Source organism: Strongylocentrotus purpuratus, unplaced genomic scaffold (genome assembly GCF_000002235.5).
Source record: "Strongylocentrotus purpuratus isolate Spur 01 unplaced genomic scaffold, Spur_5.0 spur5_contig_858, whole genome shotgun sequence".
Classification (NCBI taxonomy): domain Eukaryota; kingdom Metazoa; phylum Echinodermata; class Echinoidea; order Camarodonta; family Strongylocentrotidae; genus Strongylocentrotus; species Strongylocentrotus purpuratus.
The window spans coordinates 635,560-658,941 of NW_022145566.1; the positions used below are offsets into that span (position 1 = coordinate 635,560).

Genomic DNA, 23,382 nt, shown 5'->3' on the forward strand with positions numbered 1-23,382 from the left:
AAGACCGTTTCACTTTTGTAACTTTAAAAATAATTATTAATATTGTAGCCTCTCAATTTACTTACCTTCATCATAGTTATACATGTACTACGATCGAGTTCACGATACAAAATGACAAAATAAGAATACACCCTCCTTTTATTTCTCATGATGAAAAAATGAGCCTACACCCCCTTTTATTTTTAGTGCTAATTAGGTGTGCATGGGCCAATCGTGGCCAGAAGAGGTAAAATCTTTCTTTTTTTAATGCTAAAATCATCATTCCTACTAGCTGATGATTAGCCAAAACCGAGTGCTGGATATATATGTTAAAGTAGTAGAATTTTGGTCGAAATTTTAACCTAAATTTCAACAACAAAAATACACTGTAACACTGATTCTTAGTACAGGCACATATGGTACAGTGTTTGCTACATATGAAGAATTTCATTGTCGGCCCACTTTGATTTCCCACCCCTCCCCTATTCTGAATTAGTAGAATGTGATAAATCAATTCGCACTCAGTGGATATTGCAAAATTTGCAACAACACTATACGTACTCTTAATCTATTCAATCTTTCTGGCCTTCTCTGTTTTTCTATTCACAGCTTTATAAATATATAATCTTTTTATTTTACATGGAAAATCATGGGCTAAGCCCCCACCTCCCCACCTCCCCAACCCATGCAACCCCACCGTAAGGCCGTATATACCCAGACGCACCTCCTGAGCTAAGCCCCCACGGCCCACCTCCCAGAAGTCACATCTCCCTCATCTCCCTGCACCTCATCCACCCCAACCCCACCGTATTACCGGTACGTTACGGTACCCCTACCCCCTCCCTAAGTTAGTTTTAACTCCAGACCCTATAATTCGACACATGATCAGTCGAGACACGAGAACTTGAATTCCGAGATAAGAGAGGACACTGAGTGTGTACCGTACCTACTGCTTGCTGCTCGAGTGATCCAGGGATATGTGAGTTATCATGTAACTTTGAAAAGGTGATTATTAATATAGCTTGATTTCACTTTATGTTTGTAGACTAGTTGAAATAATGAAAGTTTTGTGATAATACGTCGCAATCAATGCGTGTTCTGTGTTCTAACGAGTAACGAGTCGTGGTTCGTTGGCGTTGCTAGGACGCCCCGCTGTACCGGTGGCGATACCCCTTTTTCGGTGTTTGTTTCGCCCAAGCTTCCGGGGGTCGGGATATATGGTGGAACGCCTCGCTTGAAGCTTCCATCGACCCCCATCGACTGCGCATTGACTCGCCTGTCATGTCAGCTGTCAGCGCAGCCCACTCAACTCAAGTTTGACCAAGAAGTTACCAGTAACTTCTTGGTTTGACTCGACGACAAAGAGTTGGCCAGCTTGCTCACAATTGCTCTACTTTAGGGAGTCTAGACCCAGGCATTTGGTTTTATGGCAGAAATTAGATCAATAACGTTGCAAACTTACAAAGGCAAAGACAAAGTTTGTGCATATTGATATTTAAAGGAAACCGCTCCCCAAGAAATGAAGAAGTAACTGTACTAATAATTCTGAGAGATTTATTATATTCTTGCCTATTAATCTACAAGATTCCCGACCAAAGTTTAAGTGTCAAGAGAGTATAAAGCAAGAATAATGTACAGTTTCTCAGCACGACATTTGCATCGCCATTTACTTGATTAAAAAAAAAAAGTTGTAGGTCTATTGCCCTAATTTGCGACCGACCCCAAAATCTTGAAATCTAGCTTTGGTCGGCTTTTTAAAAAAGTTTTATTTTTTTTTACTGTTTTTTAGAGAAAATTGAAGCAAAAAAATGAGAAATATCAGCCCAAAGAGGGAGGAATAAAAAAAAAAGATTTCCGACCGACCGACCCATGTTTTGGCACCTAAAGGGCCAGACAACATCTTTTCTTTTTAGGCCTAATAGTAATGTGACATACTACATGTATGTGAAGTTGTTTATCAAGTAAATGTATTCAAATTTATGGATGCTTCCTTCTGCCTTATTAGGCATGTGTGGTGATCGATTATAAGCATTTCATTTACTTGCTATTACAATTGCCAGAACGCAAAGTGCATAAATTTGTTGGTGCTCTTCTGGGGTTTCTCGTAAATGAAATAGATTTGTCAACTGCTATTTTTTTAGTATTTTTAAATGAATTAGTTACAGTTGTTCCCCTGTTATATATTTTTCACCAAGTATAATTTCTTTCTTCTCAAATATGATTTTTCCTCATTGAAAAGTAAAGGTTTTGTTATCAATTTTAAAAGTCTATCCAACTAAAGCTTGGTGCACGATACATGTACAACTTCAACTGGTACTAACTAAAGTTTCAAAGTAATATATTTGCAAAGTTTTTCCAAGAATTTTGCCAATTAGTCTGATATTTTTACTTCTTCAACTTAATCATTGGGATACTTGACTGGGAAATGACCTCTAATTCCTTTTCTGGTGTATAATTTAGAATGTCCTGTTTTTGTTTATTGGCTACATTATTGTCAAGTGTTTTAAAGGAAGTTGTGCAATATCCTGAGCTGTCAATTATGTTTGTGCACTATTAGTCTACCTATTGGTGTACAGTGGAGCCAATAATTTATTGGACTGAATTGTCTTGAAGGTAAGCATTATGTTACCTTTATTTTGTTGACTCTTTGTGGAAGCTATTTCAAATTGCATTTTTCCTATTCAATCATTATGTTATGTTCATGTAGTGTTTCCTGGTTGTGAAGTGTGTAGGATTGGCAATAGCTCTAGACTATACAAACCGGCTCTGCCTCATACTTCCTGTTCTTTAGCATACATTGTGCATTGTGTGTATAGCCTGTGTATAGCTACACATCTGTGCAATATAAACAATCTTGCTCTTCAGTTTATGATATACCTGTCTCGTAAGTGTTTCTTATACTATGTATTTACGATCTTGTGAAGATTGTAACTCACCCGGCTGTAACTCACTAGAGCAACAAATAGAGATTTGTGTTGTGTGTTAACTTTTATATCATCTCAAATATTAAAATCACTTCTTATTTGGGCTTCAGCAGTTGCACTTCTTTTATATCCTATCATAGTTTTTTTAAATTTCATTTGAGTTTTCACAAGATCATTATCAAGCTGAATATGAGCCATTGCAACATTCGCTGTCTGTCATCACTTTGGTCATATATTTTTCATATTGTTTTACTGTATATATATGGGTGTGTCGGTGATTATGCAATATGGATATATAAAAGTAAAAGATAATTTATGACAGTTGTGTGAATATAAAATTACAACGTTATAACTTATAAATGCCAAATTATATATTTAAAAAAAAAACATGTCCTGTTTTTTATCAGGTGGTGATCAAGCCAAACATGGCCGATGAGGAAGAAGAGTTAAAGATAAAGCAGTCCATTTACTCTGGCTCCACGTCAGTACCTGAACTCCCTCCTAAGGTGGTCAGGTTATTTGTCAGCTCAACATTTGTTGGTAAGAAGATATAATCATAATTTGTTGTTTATCATACTCCCTCAAGCCTTTCACTGACCAGTTTCTCTCATCCACCTGCTTTGATCAAAACCAAATTCATATGAAGGCAGCAGGACAATCTTCTTTAATTTAGTGATGTTGCAACTTTGTACAGATATTGGGGGTCATTCTGGATTTCAGAGGGTTTTTTGCCCGCAAAGGCACAAACCCCTCTTATAGGTTTATTCCCATTACTTTTTTTTCATTGCATGCAAATCAAGCAAATATGTAGTAGCTTACTTTATAGTGTGAATGTACAGAATACTGGTAGAAGTGTTGAGGAGAAAGGACAATTTCTGGGTTTTTGTATCACTGGCAAGTTATAGAAATATTCCTGGACAGCTACAGCTTCTATGTTACGAATATATGCACCCATTGGTCATCTTTACTTAAAGACTAAATGCCTTTTCTACATTCCTTAATACTCAGATGCTGAAGCGGAAAGGAATGTGCTGCTTAATGAGGTGTACCCCACCGTGTGGTGGTGGTGTAAGAATCATGATCTTGACTTCCAGCTGGTTGATATGCGGTGGGGTGTACGGGACGAAGCCTCGACTGACCATACAACCACCCAGATCTGTCTGAGGGAGATACAGAAGTGCCAGAATGTGTCTATGGGGCCAAACTTTCTGGTAAGAATTTTCTCTCCATATCATGTATCTCATATTCTGTTATGCCAGAAAAAAACTACCTCCCTTACTACCGCCACCCCCACCACCACCCCCCCTCCCCCATGGACAACCTCATGTACCTAGGATATAGTACAATTACCCCCCCCCCCCCCCCCCCCCCCGATAACTAACCTACAGGTACAGGCTACAACTGTTGTAGAACGGTTAATCTCATATTGAAACTCTACCCTACTAAAGAGCAGTTATTCAAGCAAGGGGGGGGTCCATTATGGGTTGTTGTCATAGAAATGTACTTTATGTAGATGTTTAATGCACTATGAACGTCTCTGATAAAAAAGTGGACAAAATATACAGTTCCTCAGGTAGACAAAGGAACATCGATCCTTCACTGCTATTATGTAAAAATGTGTAGAACAGGTGTCACATGCACATTCACCTTTTTACATAATAGCAGTGAAGGGATGTTTTGTCTACCTGAGGAACTGTATATTTTGTCCACTTTCTTTGTCTGTCATGTTCATAGTGATAGTTGTGTAATACTGACTCCTTTGGTTGTGTGGGAGTTGCATGGTGTATTGTTTAGGATTAGTGTGAGGTCATCTATCAAAGGATGGTTGTCCTAGAATCTATCTTTATTTCTATAACTGTTTTGAAATATGCAGGTAAGTAAAGGATAACATTTTAATATGATAGTCATAGGTACTTGTTAAATGATTAGGTGTGGGATCTGATTGTAATTAAATCTTGTATGTAATTGAATTGAATGTCATTGATAATTTCCATTGTTTTCATCTGTCCTTTGTAATTGTAGTTCATTCTGGGTCAGCGATATGGCTATCGTCCCATCCCAGCCACTATCCCTGCTAGCATGTATGGCATTCTCCATGAACACGTCACTGACGCAGATGACATCAAGCTTCTGTCATCATGGTACCTAAGGGATGATAACACAGTACCTCCTGTCTACGTTCTACAACCGATCATGGAGAATGTAAGGAAACAATGGTCAGCTATCTCTGAGCAGCTCATAGATATACTCAGGAAAGCGGCATCTAGTGCTGAGAACGCTGGACTCATTACTCCTGCTGAAAAACACACATTTTTTATGTCAGGTAAGGTATCAAAATGAATTTTTGTTATTATGTTCAAAGTGACATACGGTAATTGCTTTCTGACCTAATTTTGCTTTCCAAAAAAAATTGAGGCAACTATATATTACTAATGATATCTCACCATTAATTATAATAAAATAAGTACAAAGACTCTTTCTCACACATTTTTGTTCACTCTTGGACGCTGTGGTCCCGTACGTCACGCAGCACATTAATTACATTAAAAATTAATTAAAAAATTGGTCAGAACTAAAACTTTCCAAAAATGAACAAGCCCATAATAGCCACAGACTCATACCAAAAGATAGCCATATAAATAATTTCATCTGTTGTTATTTCTTGTTTAAAGTCTCTAAATGTCTCGTACGTCACAATCCAAATAGCTTGGACCTGCCCAGATATAAGAAGAAGGAGAAAAAAGAGAAGAAGAGTAATGATATTGATTAAAAGAATAAAATAATGATTTTGATAATAATAATAATGATAATAGTAATAACAACAACAACAACAATAAGGATAATTGGATTCATACAGCGCCTTTTCATAATGGCATTTGTCTAATAGTGTCCTATATGAACAAAATGTTAAAAGTAGAACAATGATAACAGAATGCTCATCTCTCCATTTTCAGTGACTGAACAAGAAGTGAGAGAGGCACTAGATTCCAAGAATCCAGATGACCACTGTGTAGGGGTCTTAAGAACAATCACAGATCTAGAACAGAATCTTAGACAAGCCAATGCCAGCAAGTAAGTAGTAGACTAGGGTTTCTAACTTTTGTGTTTATGTATCATACTCTGATAAGGAAGGAGTCTTTTTTGTACAACGATTCAAGCATTTAAGAAAGAGCTTGAGATATGCATCTTATGAATATGGCAGTGCTATATGAAGTCGAGCATAATACTTCCCTCTATTTACCTTGACAAGGCAATTGATGTAATATTCCAATTCTAATGGGTGGATGTTTTTCACTTTCTTTTCAAAGATTCTGTGATCTGGATAGCAACAACAAGGTACAGGAGGATGGAAAGGCCCTTCTTGAAGATCTCAAAGAGAAATATGCAACAAAATGCTTGAAAGAGCAGAACATTCACCAGTTCAATGTGAAATGGTCTTCCAAGGGGATTGACCCCTCCCGTTCAGAGCACCGAACCTACCTCGATCAATTCTCAAACGCTGTAACTAACAGTACCATCAATCTCATCAAGCGTGCTGAGACCAAGTACACCCACTATGCGCTCAGTAAAGACGATCTCTTCCTGGAAGTCTGTCATCACGCTGAGTTCTGCCATTCTAAGTGCATCAACTTTCACGGTTGCGAGGACATCATTCACGCCATCTTTGCGAAAATCAAAGATGAGGAGTTCAGGAAGCCTATCGCGATCCACGGTCCATCCGGAAGCGGGAAGACGTCCATCATGGCCATGGTACAGGAGAATGCTCAGAAGCACCTTGGACGTCCTTGTGTGGTGGTATCCAGGTTCCTTGGTACCACGTCTCAAAGCTCGACCATCATCAACGTGATCCTCTCCATAGCGCAGCAGATCTGTGCTGCTTTTCAAATCCATGACAACAGCGAGCTTATTGAGAGGAGGCCAAAGGAACTGTTTCCCTACTTTCATTCTCTCCTGGAAAAAGTATCATCTACCTCTGATCGACATCTGATCATCATGCTCGATTCTCTGGATCAGCTTGAGAGTGCTCATAGTGCTCATAGGTAAACGTTTCCCTGTCTAGTCTTTTGATATTCTAATGCCTTTGCCACAAACAATCAATGAATATATTGAGTTGAGCATCACCTTAGCAGAGTTCAAAGGCCATTCATCATTACTCAGATGTATGCAGGTATAGACAAAGATATTAATTGACAAAGCACAACATTATTTGCCTATACCTGACAAGATGTTCTATAAGTTTTGTTATACATTCAGAGGTTAAAGAAATACAAACTCCTCAGATTTCAATGTCAATCAAGCATTTTGCAACCACTATAAGACCCAAGCCCTCTGCCACATTAATTCAAAAGATCTGCCTAAAGAGAAATTTCATTTAAATTTATTGGTTACATAGACCAAATCTTTTCTCTCCTTGACACTACTTTGGCAATTATTTTAATAATTTCCTGGTTTTTCTTGATTCAGATGTCTGTGGCTACCGAGAAACCTACCTCCAAAAGTCAGTGTAGTTGTGTCCACTCTCCCTGACATGTATGGCATTCTGCCCAAGCTGAGGCAGCTGCTTGGCAATGAAGAATGTTTCCTGTCTGTGGAAGCTCTCTCAGAAGGGACCGGTGACGAGATCATGCATACATGGATGCACAGCACTGGACGAGCTGTGACAGAGGAACAGAAGAATATCCTCAAGAAAGGTGAATTTCTGTTTCCTTGATGTGATGAATGATGTACTAGCCTTCGTGCTTTGAAGCAAGTGTCTTTGCTCTCTTTATTCTTCCAGATCATAACATGTTTGTAAAGAGATTGATTTTCAGATCTTCTATATTTATAAGGATTTGAATAATAATAATAATGGGTTCTTGCATAGCGCTCTTATCTGTCAGACTTGACATTCATGGTACTCCGCAATTATTACCTGGCTTTAGCATAGCTGCCATTATGGCACTTCAGCATTTCGAGCAATTAATTCCTGCCAGGTACCCATTTACATCACCTGGGTCGAGTGTGGCAAATGTAGATTAGTGTCTTGCCAAAGGACATTAGTTCTGCGGTAGGACTCGAACCGCGGACCTTGTGATCTACAGTCCGGAGACATATCCACTCGACCACGAAACCTTTGTAATACTGTCAACTGACAATCAGAAGGGTGCTAGCTTTCTTAGAATGATACGAGTTAACACTGTTCTGACACTCGATACTTACAATTTAGAATCTACTTATTCTCAAAGCATCTTTGTCCTTCCCTATCCAGCTTTCCTGAAGTGCCCTCAGCCCCTGTTCCTGAAGCTCCTGTTTGAGGAAGCACGTCGCTGGAAGTCTTATACCGAGGTCAGGGAGGAGGACTTGGCTGTCACTGTCAGGGCTGCTATCTGGAAGCTCTTTGAGAGGCTGGAGAGGCAGTTTGGATATAAGCTGGTATCCCATGCTCTTGGCTACATAACTGCTGCAAGGTAAGTGTATAGAAAGATTCTGTTTTAATTAATTTTTTTTTTTTACATTTCAGCATATTTACCACAATCCTGTAGTTTGATGCAAGATTTGTAATTTATAATTCACATAAATAGAAACATAATGTATATATGATCTTTGTCCATAATAACATTGAAATTATTAGATAGCACGTAATATGGTAGTCATCAGATTTTCGTAACACTGAAAGAACATTATGCAGAATCATAGATAATGTTGTATGTAAAAGTTTGTCAACACACATCACTCTTATTATCTTTACATCATGCTCAAAGATGATGATATCCTTTCTAAAATATTGTAGCTGCATGAGTCTGCTAAGAAGACCTTTTTCTTCTTTTTTCTATACATCTGACAAATAACATCCACTATTTTATACCTTTTCTTGCATTCTTTTAACATTGTTTAGGAGTGGATTATCCCACGCTGAGCTTGAAGACATTCTCTCTATCGACGATGAAGTGTTGGATGAGATATACCAGTACTGGTCTCCCGTAGATCCTACCACAGTACGCATCCCATCGCTGCTCTGGACACGTCTTAAATACGAGCTTGAGGAATACCTTGTTGAAAGACAGGCTGATGGAAGGGTTGTTATGGTCCTCTATCACAGGTAAGTCTAATTCCTCTTCTACGATGCTGCATAATGTATTTTCAGTGTTATGAAAATTTGCCATACTCCACCCAGGTGAGGTAAATGGGTACCTGGTAGGAAGAAATTCCTTCAAAATCTTCCATAATGAACACCAATAGCCATGATTTGTGTAACAACATCAGAAGACTGAGAATAAGGATAAATAGAGGTGCTGACATTGTGTTATATTTGAATGAGATTATGAAAATAATTTCATCTTTACTCTTTTTTTTTCTCTCCATGCCAGACAATTCAAAGAAGCAGCCCTTGCCAGATACATGAATGATCCCAAGATAGCACGACAACACTACCAGGTTTTGGCTGATTTCTTTGAGGCTCGGTGGAGTGATAAACCAAAGGTAAGCAGATGAGCCATTAATACTCTAATAGTAGTAAGGATGGTTTCTATATATTTTCCTTTGCTTTTGTTTCTTTTAATGGTTATATAACATACTTGTGTTGTTAGGTTACCACAAAAAAGAAACCCTATTTGTTTATCCCTATATTAATTTTGAAATAATAATAATAATAGTGGGTTCTTGTATAGTGCTACGGAGCCAAAGGACATAAGTGCCGCCATGGGACTCGAACTCGAAACAAAGTTATCTACAGTCCGATGACGTATCCACTAGACCATGACACCTCCACATTTTGGAGGAAAACTGCTGTTTTATGAAATGATAATTATTTTGAACAAAAAAGTATAGAGCTTTAGAAGTATATGGAAGGTAACTTTTATTTATTGAGTTACATACCCATTCCGTTAATATGAGCCATTGGCTGATTGTAAGCTCTGTAATTAAATACAATGAAAATGCAGTAGAAATTTAAGTTCATGTTAATCTAATAAATAACATAGATTACTCCATGCATCAATCTTGACGATCTATGTCATATCTTGTTTTCTTTGCTGTAGACCCTGGTGTTGACGCAGAGGAAGGAGACCCTGCAGGCGTATCGTAAAGTGGCCTCTCAGCCTCTCAGATTCGACAAGGAGTTCAATCAGAGGAAGATCAGTGAGCTCCCGTACAGTCTCCTCTTTGCAGAAGACATCCCAAGATTTATTGAGGTACCCAGGAAATTCATACATGCTTCAGGGCTTCAAGTTCCACATTAAGTGGGAGAGTATGAGATTGATGGTGCACATGGGATGGAGTGACAGATTTGTTCAGTTTCCAAGTTGAAATGCATATCATTTGCTTTATCACCAATTTCATTATGGTAAATGTGTTCATCTACCCCTGTTCAAGTTAATTGAATTGGTTGGGTGTTTGTAAAGAAGTATTAATGTGTGTAAAACACAAAAATCAGCTTAGGCCTAAAAAAAAAAGATGTTGTATTACCCTTTAGGTGCCCCAAAATGGGTTGGTCTGATATTTCTAAGTTTTGAATGCTTAAATACATTTTTTCTTCTAAAAAAACGTTTGTTTTTTTTAAATACGGGGTCGGTCGCAAAGGGCGATACAACATCTTGTTTTTAGGCCTTATAAGACTTCTCTAAATCGATGCAAAAAATAGCTATGATTGGGATTTTGTTTAAAAGTATTTAAACAGGCAATGCTAGTGACTCTTCTATATTTCCTCACATTGTTGAATGGTTAGCTATTAAAGATGTTGCTTGTTTCTTTGTCCAATTCCAGAACACATTTGGTAACTACGAGTTCATCCTGACATCCATGCTAGCCAACTCAACTCAGTATCTGATTGAGGAGTTGTCGTGGGCCCTCACCTACCCTGACATCCTCGGACCTGAGATGTGTACTCAGCTTGGACTCCTACAAGACACACTAAGGTGAGATGGCACTTGATATCAAGCCCTATAAACATGTAGTACATTGTTAAAGACTTACATTATGCATGTTTGAAGTCAATGAGTTGACAAATTTATTTGTGTTACATGTACATTGGGTATATGAAACTTATTTTTACATTTTACTACAATTGTTTTAATACTAACCAAATTCTCAACAACAGCCCTGGACCGAACACTATACCTATAACCCTAACCCTTACACTAACCTTTAACCGAACCCTTAATGTTTGACGACGTATAGCCTGGAGCAAACGTCACTAGACCATGTGTCAGACCAGCCTTTAATTACATTTAGAGTAATTGGTTCCCTTTGATATAATATGTAAAGCTCAATTATAGGATCTTTCTTCAGTGGAGTGAAGTGATCTCTGTTTTGGTCACTCTAAATCAAACTCTCTTCAATGCAATTTTTCCCACTCAAATAATGGTAATGCTGGAGGTATGACAGAGCCTTGGTTCTCACAGCACCTAGTCTCATTAACTATTCATCAAAACATTTAAAAAGCTGTTTGAAGTGTAAGGTACATATGCAGCATTTAAAAGCATGTATTCAATATTGAAATTATGGATGAGAAATCAATTATATGAACTTATAATAATTGTGCTTTAAATTTCCTCTAGACTGGCCAAGCCCACCTTAGAGTTCAAGAACAACACCCAACCTGTAGCCATTGAGCTTCTGGGACGATTGAGCTACTTTGAGGAGCAGTATCCCGATGTGATTGGTCGAGTGATAGCGGGATGCAAGACGTGGTGTCAGGATACCAATCGGTTACTTCTCATCCCTCAGATGAGCTTCTTTCCAACCCCTGGAGGGCCAATGCGTACTACTCTCATCGGACACCTGGGTAGGAAATTGTTTCTTTTCTTATGCCTGCTTTAGCAACCACCAGTATAGGCAGACCCCCTGTCAGTAAAAAACACTTTTTGTTCTGTCTTTGATACCTAAAAGAAAATTGCATTTACATAATGACCTGCTTTTAAGGACCGTGTTTATTGTCTCACATGAGTGTTCCTAATGTACAGGTTTCACTGTTCCTTAGATTTGACACATACCGGTACATGAAACACACATGCAAGCTATTCTACTTTCCAATATGAGCTGGACCATAGATGAAATGTCATATTTTTGTTAAAAATTGAAAAATAGCCATTCCTTCATCATATACAATTATATTGAATCTTGGAATATACAAGTTATGCAACCATTGTAAAAAAAAGATCTGTATGAATTTTGATATCCTATTCTGATGCAATACTTTTCCAGTCTTTCAAACCTTTCACTTTATTTTTATACAGTAGAATTAATTGCTTTTTGTTTTCTTCTTCTTTTTTCCTAGGTAACATCTGTGATCTGTCAATAAGCAATGATGGCAGCTACCTGGCAACATCAGACACAGAGGGTGCTGTTTACATCTGGGAACTAGGCTTGGATGAGTTACTCTTCTTTATGAGAGATCCTCAAGATGGTTGGTATTCACTTCTTTTATAGATGCACCTCAGTTGCTTAGAAAGCATTGATTCTTTTTGATAATTTAGTGATGTGCTATGTATTGTCAAAGGCAAACATTTGTAGGATGTTTGTGATCATTGGACATTTTTTTGTGACTTAAAGGTATTACAAAGTTTTGGTATGGGGTCATGAATTTGGTTCAAATTAACATATTGGAAGCATATGCGTTCCTACAATATTCATTGATCGTTGTCCCGGTTGAAGTCGAGTCTAAAGTTATGAAATTATAAATAATAAACTCTTTATGTTGTATAGCTCCCTCTCAAGGTCAAGATATCAATTTAGCTATGAAACAATGTATCTTAACTAAAATCGACTGATTAGCTATTCCCGTTTGGAAATTATATATCACAACTACATATTCTGAGATTTTCATGGTCGCAGCTAACCATTGTACGGCCGTAGGCACTATTTGAAATTTATCAAAATTTACCGGGAGCACCAGTAAATTTTTATATCCAATTTTTCTCGAAAACAGAAGTGTGTTAGGGATTAATATCTTTAGTGCTTATAATACATCCACAGGGGCATCCAAATATATCAAAATTGTAAAGATTCACTATCCACCCAATTTTCAAAATTTCCCAAAACTTTGTATTACCTTTTAAGATAGTATGTCCCTTTTTCAGCCAACTTTAGGTGATTACAATCACTTATGTCGATTCAACAACTAATGGGTTGTTATTTTCCCACAAAAAGCCATTTTCAAACCCTTTTGTTTTGAGGGAAGTTCTAAATAAATATTGTCTTTCAAATGCCGTAGGAATTTAACCTTTTCATTTTTTTGACCAGCAAATGGGACATAGTACCTTTAAATCTACATTCTGTCACTATCTCATGTGTTGTAAACAGGTACCGGCCTGAATGATTTAATGATTGAATGCTTTCAGTGTAGGACAGCTTAGCTAAATCCAGGGTTATAGAAGTAGTTTTGTATGCTACTTGAGCATCCGTTTGGATAGGATATTGTGAGTTTTCATTACAACCATCATTATTATTTATTAAGGGAGAAATTAATGTTTGTCTTTGATTAGAAAGACATTATGTCGCCAATAAATATGCATCAATTCATCAAGATTTTGAGTATGCATGTGGTGCTAGGAATGACATACACACCAAAACAGATTCTATTTGCTGCTTTTGCGCCAGAGATTTATTCAACTGGCATTCGGAATGCTGCCAGAATCCATTGTTCTGTTAATCCCCATTCCGGCCGCAAGCTAGAATGTGGTACTTAAAGCCTCGCTACTTCCGGAATGGCGTCGGTATCGGTACCATTCTGGAATGCTCCCAGAACGGGCCATCCATACAGAGGCGAGATCAGCAACCAATGCTTATTTTTATCATAAATGTTTTTTTTTATGTAATAGGCAAGCCTGTCAATCATGTAACCTTCTCACATGACAATCGCTGGTTTGTGGGATACATCAAGGAGTCTGGAGTCATTCAGGTCTGGAACATGCAGAGTGGTGATCCTTCCTCAAGGATTGTGACCGTCAATGAGACTGTGGATCTGGACAAGAGAGGAGAGGATCACCAGGCTTGCATCCTCGTGCCCAAGAGTTCTGAGACCGTAATGTTTGGTGCTGCAAAGGAAGTGAAGGTGAACGTTTAAAAAAATAAAAAATTCTATGATTCATTTGCTACTTCCTGCATTTCAAAGTTGTCTGTCTGCCCACTTGATATTATTATCATGATATTTCAAGAAAAGTGCAGTAGGATGAATGTGAGACTTAGTAAAAATATTCATCACTTTAGGGAGATGTGTGTAAGCATATTGTACCATTGTCATTATACAGGTATAAAACCTTTTCTAAAAATCAATTTGAAAGGTAATTTCTAACTCAGTACTAAAATTCCTTATCATGGGGAGATAATCTATAATGATTTGGAGGCAATTTGGAGGCTTTAAGCACTCCAGTTTGTATGCTGTTTATTGTTTATTGTTTTCCTTTTATCCATTATTTTCCAGATATACCATATCCAGTCTGGTGCCTTGCAGCACACTATCAATGTAACCAGTGGTGAGATCAAGGGACTTTGTTTGTCTTCAAATGACCAGTACCTACACATCATAACTCAGAATGGTCACTTCCTCACTCATAGCATGACGACCTTTGACCTGCTCTGTGACCTCTGCCCTCATGAAGGTCAAGTGAACTGCATTACCAACACAGAGTCTGGACGTGTAGGAATGGGATACGCTGATGGCACATTTGTGAGTTGCTCCTGTGGTCTTTTTATCCCCAAGATGAACCTGCTTGCACCCTATATTTTGGTTATGAGTATTCTGTTTGCTTAGATATTCTTTTGTAATGCTTCGGCTTCCAAATTATAGTTATTGAAAGGGTAGTTGATGTTTTCCAGAGAAAAAGATGCTGGCAGAAATTCACTAAAAGAAAGCTGTGTTAACAAAAGTACACTAACATGAAAGTTATAATGAAATTTTAATAAGTCCAGTTTGTATTCTACAGAGGTCAAAAATGTATATGTATCCTGAATTTCATGTTTAAAGTACAGACAATGTGATAATGTGTTCTATGCTTCCAATTATTTTATTCAAATATTTCTGTTCATTGGGATTTATGATCATTTCTTTGTAGTGCTTAATTCAGCCAGATGAGAACAAGAACAACAAGGGGACTGTAGCATTGACAGAAAATGTTTCAGAACAAAAGTCAATAGCTTGTGTGTGCATCAAAGAAGACCTGAACCTGTTGATAGTAGCAGCTAACAAGAACATCTATGTCTGGGACTATGTAAAGAAGTGCTTGCAGAGCACGTTACAAGGTAGACTTAACATTATATATTCAAACAAATCCATTCATTCTTCATGGTCTAAAGCCAAAATTATTACAATTGATGCAGTATGGACCTAAATGGATTATGAGTACTTTCAAAGCAAAATAAATTTCTATATCAGATAGGATATCTCTTTAATTCATCCTTTTTCTAAAGTCAAACTTTTTAAATGTTATTGCTTACTATTTATTGTAAAAGAAACAGGACTTGTTATATTAGTTATAATATTGTTTCAAGGTATATGCATGGTTGGAAGTTCTGTAGGTATCCAAAGTTTGCCTCTAATGAGATCATCAAGCCAACAAGGGAGTTGTTTGATTTGATTTGATTTGATTTGATTTGATTTGATTTGATTTGATTTGATGTGATTTGATTTATTTTCCACTCAAATATCCACAAATGAAATGAAATATATAAACCGTACAATAATACAATATATAATAGAGCAAATGAATTATACAAGTAACAAAATACTGACAAGTATGTTCGTAATGTCTGTGGTATGGTCAGGTCTCTGTGTTTGCCTACAAATTGAATCAGCAGACCCTGATTCGAAGTCTTTTTAGGACATTAAAGGTCGGTCAGCAGACAAAAAATAATCATATCTGATTTGATATACATCTGTTTGAACCAAAGTTACACACACCTAAAAGGAGACACATTTGAATGTTCATCCAAGCTATGAATTGACTTGTATTTACATTGTGCTTTACATTTAAATATTGTGTGTGTGTATTTTTTTGTTTGGGGGGGGGGGGGGTGGGTTGCTCTGTTGCATCTGAACTTCTTAAATCCTGGACTCTACGAAATTCAGGTTTGCCAGATTATCCAGATATACATCTCTCATACCTTTATCCTATCATGTACATGTTTCAGGTCATGAAGAGTGTGTGGAGAGCATTGAGGTAGCTACTGATGGCAGTCTTCTTGTATCTGGAGGTTATGATGACATCATCATAGTGTGGGACTTGATCAGTGGGACAGAGGTTCGAGTCTTGGATGGTCAACAGAGTGACATCTCCCTCCTCAGACGGCACAAGAATCAACTTGCATCTGCCTCCTTCAGCACCCCATACATCAAACTGTGGGACATCTCCCCTCAATACTTGTCACAGCACCACCACAAGTTTGTCGATAAGAAAGATATGGCAGCAATAACCAAAGATCTCCGGTATGTTGTCCACCAGCAGTTCCCAGAGAAACCCTTGATCAGCATCTGGGAGAGTGATGCCAAGAAAAGCGTGCATGTGAAGACGGGGGAAGATGAAAGCAGCAGAATCACATGCTTTACAGTAACTGACACTGCCCGAACTGCCATTGTAGGATGCTCAGATGGACGTGTCGTCATTGCCGATCTGGGCCTGAAGAAGGTCTTGAATGTCCTTCCGGGTGACAAGAATGCAGTTGCTGCCATAGCAGTCCGCCAAGATGAACGATACATAGCAGTTGCATATGCAAATAACACAGTCTGCGTTATAAACATTCAATCTCAGAAGACTCAGCGGCAGTTCAACCTTGATGTCAAAGGCAACATCTCCCATCTCTGCCTCACCCTGATGGACATTCTGGTGGTAGCGAGTGATGCAGGGCTGGTGTACGTCAAACTGTCTTCGTCCAGTGATCTTGTGAAGCTGGAAGGGAATCAGAGTCCTATTAATTGTCTAGGAGTTAGTCCTGATGAACACCATGTGGCCTGTGGAATGGAAGGTGCCAATGCATTAGTCTGGGACCTTCAGATGACCAGAGTAGATTTGCAGATCAGGGTATATAACTCAAAAATATCTCTTACATGCAATTTTTTTCTTAATTAACTTTCACCCAATCATGAACTAACCAATTGTAACTCTTTCTTTTTAACAGAGAGAAACTGTCCTTGTCCTAATGATTTTATAACATTTAGCTATTGAAAGAAAATATAAGTGGGCTTGGTACATTTTTTTCTCAAAATATTATAGTACTCATGTTTTTAAGAGAAGATGCCACCTAAGTCTAGTTGATTGTCATGGATAGAATCACAAATTTGAAAGATCTACTGTGGCATGACTCCAAGTATTCTGATACTCTGAAATCTTCAAATCATCTTGAGCATCTTTGTGAGTATGCATTTTTAATTGATTTTAATTTATTTGGTGATGTTTGTTCTCTCACTTTCCCCAATTTTAGGCCAAGTCTGTCCAGCACCTTTGCTTCACCAAGGACAATGAATATCTGGCAACGACTTCAAATGACAAGGTGGGTAAATCTAAATGTCTCATATGAATACTTGATGAGGTAATCCCTGAAGCAGCTTTTCCAAGCTATACTGGGATGGGATGTGTTGTGACAGCAGGTGAAGGTGCAGACAACAAAGGGGTGTTCAATTTCTATATACAGTAAAACAGTGACCTACAAGTAAAAAATTAATGCTGCTATATGGTTTACAGCATTCTGGAACCTACAGGACGTTCCAACCTTCTGATGAGAGGGAAGGCGGTCATATGGAAAGCAGCAACTGCAGTTTGCTGGTAATTGATTCCAGATGCGAATAGTCCGGGGGTAAAATGAGTACTTGTAGGAATCTATTGTTGCCTCAGGAACAGAGATCTTGGGTGTGTGGTCTCTTCTGCTGATGCATGTAGCTTTGGTTATGAGGTGAGGAAGACAAATACTGAAGTTCCTGAACTTAAACCAGTTGTTGTATAAAATCAGGAAACACCCTCAAAGCCATTTGCATCCCAAGCATTGTAAATTTAATGACTTATGCATTGTTTTAGAATCAATGTTGACTGGAGACTGAGGACAATGAGACCTTGCTTGCATTTGTGATGTCATTTGTAAGGAAACATTGACAACATTTTGAGGAAAACTTGGCATCAGTACATTTTCTCTGATGGATCATTTGTCCCATAATTTTTTTATGTCATTTTTTCCCCCTTTTATTCACAGTGATTCCATTCTTTAATTCCCAATCACAAACCTACCCATCAGTGCATGTGCTCCATTTAAGAGCTTGTAATATTCTAGATTTAAATGAATTATAGGAGTTGAGAGTTGACATTTTTTTTCATATGGATTCATGATACCAAATCTGACCTCTTCACCTCATTTTATCATTCTTTTCATTCAATACAGAAAGTCTTCCTGTGGCGACGTAGCAACGGGAACCAGCTCCTTGAGATCTACATCTACTCCAACATGTCCTGTCTTGCAGCTATAGAGGGCGCTCTGATTGGAACCACACAGATCGGTCAAGTGGTTGCCATGGAAATCAAGGATCGGAAAAAGCAAGCATTGAAGAGGCAGAAGTCCATCACATGTGCCGTACTGTAAGCAGTTGAGTTCTGAATGAAAATAAAGGCTTAAATTTGTCATGAACCTCCAAATATTTTGTTACCATCATTCTTAACTTTCTTGATCGTTAAAGTTTATTTTGAGTTCTGATATTAAAGCTGCTCTTTGCAAGGAACTGGCCTAAACTTATCCTGAATCGTCCATCATGCTGTAGCATTGTTGGAACCAGCAACAGATACACTGACTAATCAAAATGGGACTTCTACCATGATTTCCTTATCTTTTATTGTCTATTACCGGTATTTAACTTTTCAGGTCTAATTTATTGTAAGTCTTTAATTGTTTGAGAAAATATTTTGTTTTTACCAGAACTACAAATTACCTGTAACTAGTCAAAAGGCCTTGATAATTGTAGAATGAATCGATGAGAACACACTGATTCAGCACAAATATTCAGTTTTTGAGAAAACATATTACTTTAGTGTCACAGGTTTGCATGTTATTGTATAGTTTATTTAAACATGTTCGTAATCATACTAAATATGCAAATCAATTATGAGTGTGTCTGTGTGTGTGCTTTCCTCTTGGGCTGAATAAATGCATGCTTATATTTGTCAGTACTGCCAATTTGTCACAGGGTGTTTTTCGGATTACCGGTAAATCATTTTTACAAGATATGTGGACTTTTATCATACAGCTTATATAATGTATTTATAAGGTTATAACAGGAAGCTGTAATGAATGGAGATACCGTCTCGAAAGAATTTTCCGAGGGAAAATTATTCAAGATTAACCTGGCTTAACAAAAAGAAATGTAACCCTCTCCAGCCATCATTTCCATCAACAGCTGTCCATATCAATGCACAGTCCCTCTCTGGCATTCCAAATAGTACGAAATGTTACGCAACGCCATCTGCTTCCCTAAGTTCTCTATTCACTCGTTTGCAAAAATATGCAAGCATCGGGCTTTGAAGCCATGCGTGGCACCGCAAATTAAGTCATGTTCATGGAAGATGTATTTAGCTATAACATATAAAATGTAGAATTCACAACATTATGACCAATGCAACTTTCTATTAGTCATCAAATGCGTTTTCCGTTCTCGGATAGCTCTACTGAAGACATGGCCATTTTAACCAGCGAAATCGACCAAGGAAATCATGAGTTAGAGCGAATGAAAGATTTTCATAATCATGATTTTCTCATCTAATTATTGACATTTTCCGAAAATTTCCGAAATTTGTACATAGCTAGGAAGGTAGTCCAAAGGTTTATCTTCCTAAAGAACTAAATGAAATTGTGTTATATGTTTGCGCATTTATTGATTTAGGGCTAGAAGTTGTCAAGTTAGCACCACTATTCACCCAAAGTACGGGCCGGCAAAGCAAAAGCCGCCGTGCTCGCTGGGCTGGGCTGTGTGTGGAAAGGGAGGACTTAGTGCTACTAGGGAGCTGTAAGGTTTTGGAGGGGGATTAAGGGGATTACGGTAGGGGAAACAAAAGACGCGCGGTGCCACGGATGACTTCAAAGGGGCCTCTTGGACGGGATCTCCATTCATTACAGCTTCCTGGTTATAAGAGTAATTTTGTAAGTAATCATGATTATGCAATGAATATACTGATTTAACTGAAGATTTTGTGAGAGATGCATGATCAAGGAGTTACAACACTGCCAGCTAGTGCCTACTGCTATTGCAATATTATAGCCATGTTCTTTCAGTGGTAAAATTACAAATGCATTTCACATTCCAAGTCAGGACTAATGAATGTTTTTCAAATATGTGTACATGTGCAAGACAGTCCAGAAAAAAAGAGTCCATCCTTATATGTAGACAGGGTTCCCTCCAGTACATAACAAACCAGATTATCATATATATCAAGTGTTGGGGACATCAGAAAAAGAAGTCCCAAGGGTAAACTCGTTGTGACATGAGTTCCAGTAAGGAAAATGAAAAGGCTGGTGCATTAGTTTCAGTTCTGGTCCAAGCAGACCCTTCCCCTAGGGATGCTGGCTCACCTACTATTACACCCTTTCACAAACATATTTTCTGCCTAGAATATTGTATAGATGGAACGTGACAGATATTCATCAAGACCTATTGAGCTGGGTCTATTTTCTCGAAACCGTCAAAAGTCTAAGTTTGTGGACATCCCATAGAAACGCATGTTCATTCTATTACACACGTTTCAAAGGGATCTCTAAGAAGATAGACTTATGATGGTTTCGAGAAACGGCCCCTTGTATGCCATCATAAAAAAACAGACTCCAAGTCCAAGTTATTGCCTTTTCTGTGAGCTGTTTCTAATTGCAATGAGCAATACAATTAGCCATTTTTCTCCCTGCTGCAGATGTCAGGGAGGCTGCTGTGTATAGAAGTTTCACATGGATGCAGTTTAAGAGAACAGTTTTCAATATAGCAAACAACTAGTTATCTTGGATCTTGGATTCTTTTCCTCCTAAATACTCTGAAGAAGAGTTTTGACTGGAGGTGGGAAATTTGAGAGTTATCTACCATGTTATTAGGTTAAATTTTATTTTGGCTGTGAATCTGGGATGATTAAATATCTTCCAATATATGTGTCACAGAGATAATGATTTGTCTTGTAATTAACCTCTTAAACATTCCCAGTATTGTAGATGATAATATACTTGTAGAGTATGTGCAAAATCTTATTGAGTTTACAGTAGCTTTATACGTTCCTTATGCATGGTATATGCACCCCTTATTGACAATTCTGTAGACATATTTATTACAGGGTTTAAAACTACACACTTCAGTTTTGGTCAACAACACCAAACTAATCATAAGGAGTTTTGCAAAAGCATTTATTAATCATGCTGAAACTTGATAGGTCTTCCAGTGGTATCAAATCCAATATTAAAAGGAGGTACATATTATGTATCTCCTTTTAATATGGTTATCAAAAAGTACACAATTTAGTTTTGGTCAACCTCACCAAACCAATAATAAGGAGTTTACCAAAGCAATTATTGATCATACCAAATCTTGATTAAGTCTTCCAGTGGTACCAAGGAAACATAAAACATAAGGGACCAAACTACTGTCCGGACAAAAAACAATTCTCCTTCTTTGTTATTCTCTGGTGAAAATTTAATGTATGGTTTAATATAGCCCATGCAAGCAAATGATCTCATTTGTTTTCTATTTTCAAGAAGTACAATGATGATTGCAAGGATATGTTATTAGATTATGTACAATATAGTTGTGTTGATATTGTTTATGTTTATGCTGATATATCGTGTCTTTCAGCTGCATTTATGTGTATAAAGTATGTCATGTACTTAAATTTTTTGTATAGGAAATTGGGAATTCCATTTTTTACATTTGTTGTGTGAATAAGTGTTACAACTAACAACTTTTACCTCATCTTTTCTCAACTACCAAACACTTGCTTTCAAGATGAAATTATGATACATGTACATTAATATTGTAAGTATTATTGATAACATTTGATTAAGTATGCAATAAGGCTTTTCCACAGAGTATATTATTGCACCCAATTATGTCACAGCGAATATTTTCTTTTAGCTGTAAATCCATCAACTTTAAAGTGGATGATGTCACTACCTCTGAAATCTTGTCTCTATAGCATGAAATATCATTTTATACTTCCTGTTGAGTTTATTCTTATTTTTGTGTCCAACGATTTAAAGACAGGGTATAGTAACGACATTGCTACTACTGCTATAATGTACTTTCAATCAATCATTACACCATCGTTCGGTGAAGGTGTACATTGCAAGAGCGATTTCTGGTTCCTGTACCCACGCATCATCACATTTGCATCATGCAGTTGGTGATGCATAGTGGAGGATTGTGAGTGGTAGATGGCAGTATATGTAAATCTGAAGCAGTGTCGGACGTTCAGTAGAATATCCTGACTTTAATTGATATTTTGCTGATGAGTTGTTGTTTTTTTTTTTTTTGGGGGGGGGGGAGAGATGTAATGTCTGATTACCGGTAGACATTTTTTGATAATGCTATGTTGATATTTTTATATATGCAAATCGATAAATACAAATGAGGGCTCTTAAGATTAACCTGAATATAGATAGAAAGTCATGCAAATTTATATATATGTAGATATATTTCTATTCTTATCTAAGGTAAAATTTCTCTTGGAACTGTAATGCAGTTGGCGATTTGCAATAATATTATATCTTTTGTGGCATATAGAGTTTACAATCATGGTGTGTCATATTTTCTACTATCATAGATTATTATCATTGTCTTTCATAAATATCTTGCAATTTATGCTTGCATATTTTTGCAACAATAATATTTGTAGACTTTGCTGAATGCATGTGCAGTAATGCAATAGTTTAAACTTACTAATAAATCATTTGATGATGAAAAGCTTGTATTTTTCTTTAGTTGCCCTGTTTTTCAACCATGATGGATGACACTGAGAGAGAGAGTGAGAGAAAAAAAAAGATAAAATAGAGAGAGAGATGAGAAGGGAGGGATCAAGAAAAAGATAGCTAGAGAGAGGGAGGAAATGGGGGGGGGGGGGGGTGGTAGCTGAGGAAGCAGATGATCGAGGGGGATCGAGGGTTGACGTAGGCAGATCGAGACAAATCTATACACAATGTTGAAAGGGTTAACATATGGCCAGAAATGCTGAACTAGACCATGTGAAACACTAAACATTATTCACACTTCCTGAAAAGCAACGTGGTTCTTTTTTAGAATGCAGAATACCAAAGGAAATTCAGGTATATGTCTCTAGTATATTCCTTTTATAATATTTTTAAGTATTTCATGGCCGGTACTGGATTTCAACAAATATATGTCCTTTTTTAATCTGAAAATAAGATGTCAATCATTTGATTTGCTCTTTTTATATTAAAGGACAAATGTGTAATTCTTGCAAGTGCCCAAACTACTCAAAAGGGTCACTTTGTAATTATATGCGCTTGACATCGACACCGCGCGCGTGATATATGTTAATCGCATATT

General features: G+C 37.4%; 1 protein-coding gene across 1 annotated transcript; it reads left to right on the top strand.

Annotated features, from left to right (window-relative positions):
* Positions 1-959: 959 nt before the first annotated feature.
* On the top strand, positions 960-18,462 carry LOC579776 (NACHT domain- and WD repeat-containing protein 1). The gene is made up of 20 exons (XM_030997206.1): positions 960-984; positions 3,311-3,443; positions 3,912-4,114; positions 4,926-5,226; positions 5,858-5,975; positions 6,212-6,943; positions 7,368-7,594; positions 8,152-8,350; positions 8,779-8,982; positions 9,251-9,362; positions 9,920-10,072; positions 10,644-10,795; positions 11,438-11,664; positions 12,157-12,285; positions 13,700-13,932; positions 14,302-14,547; positions 14,933-15,119; positions 16,008-16,894; positions 17,295-17,363; positions 18,243-18,462. Exons 2-20 carry the CDS (start codon positions 3,329-3,331, stop codon positions 18,438-18,440), a joined length of 4,692 nt encoding a protein of 1,563 aa, XP_030853066.1. The 5' UTR covers positions 960-984; positions 3,311-3,328; the 3' UTR covers positions 18,441-18,462.
* The last annotated feature ends 4,920 nt before the right edge of the window (positions 18,463-23,382 follow it).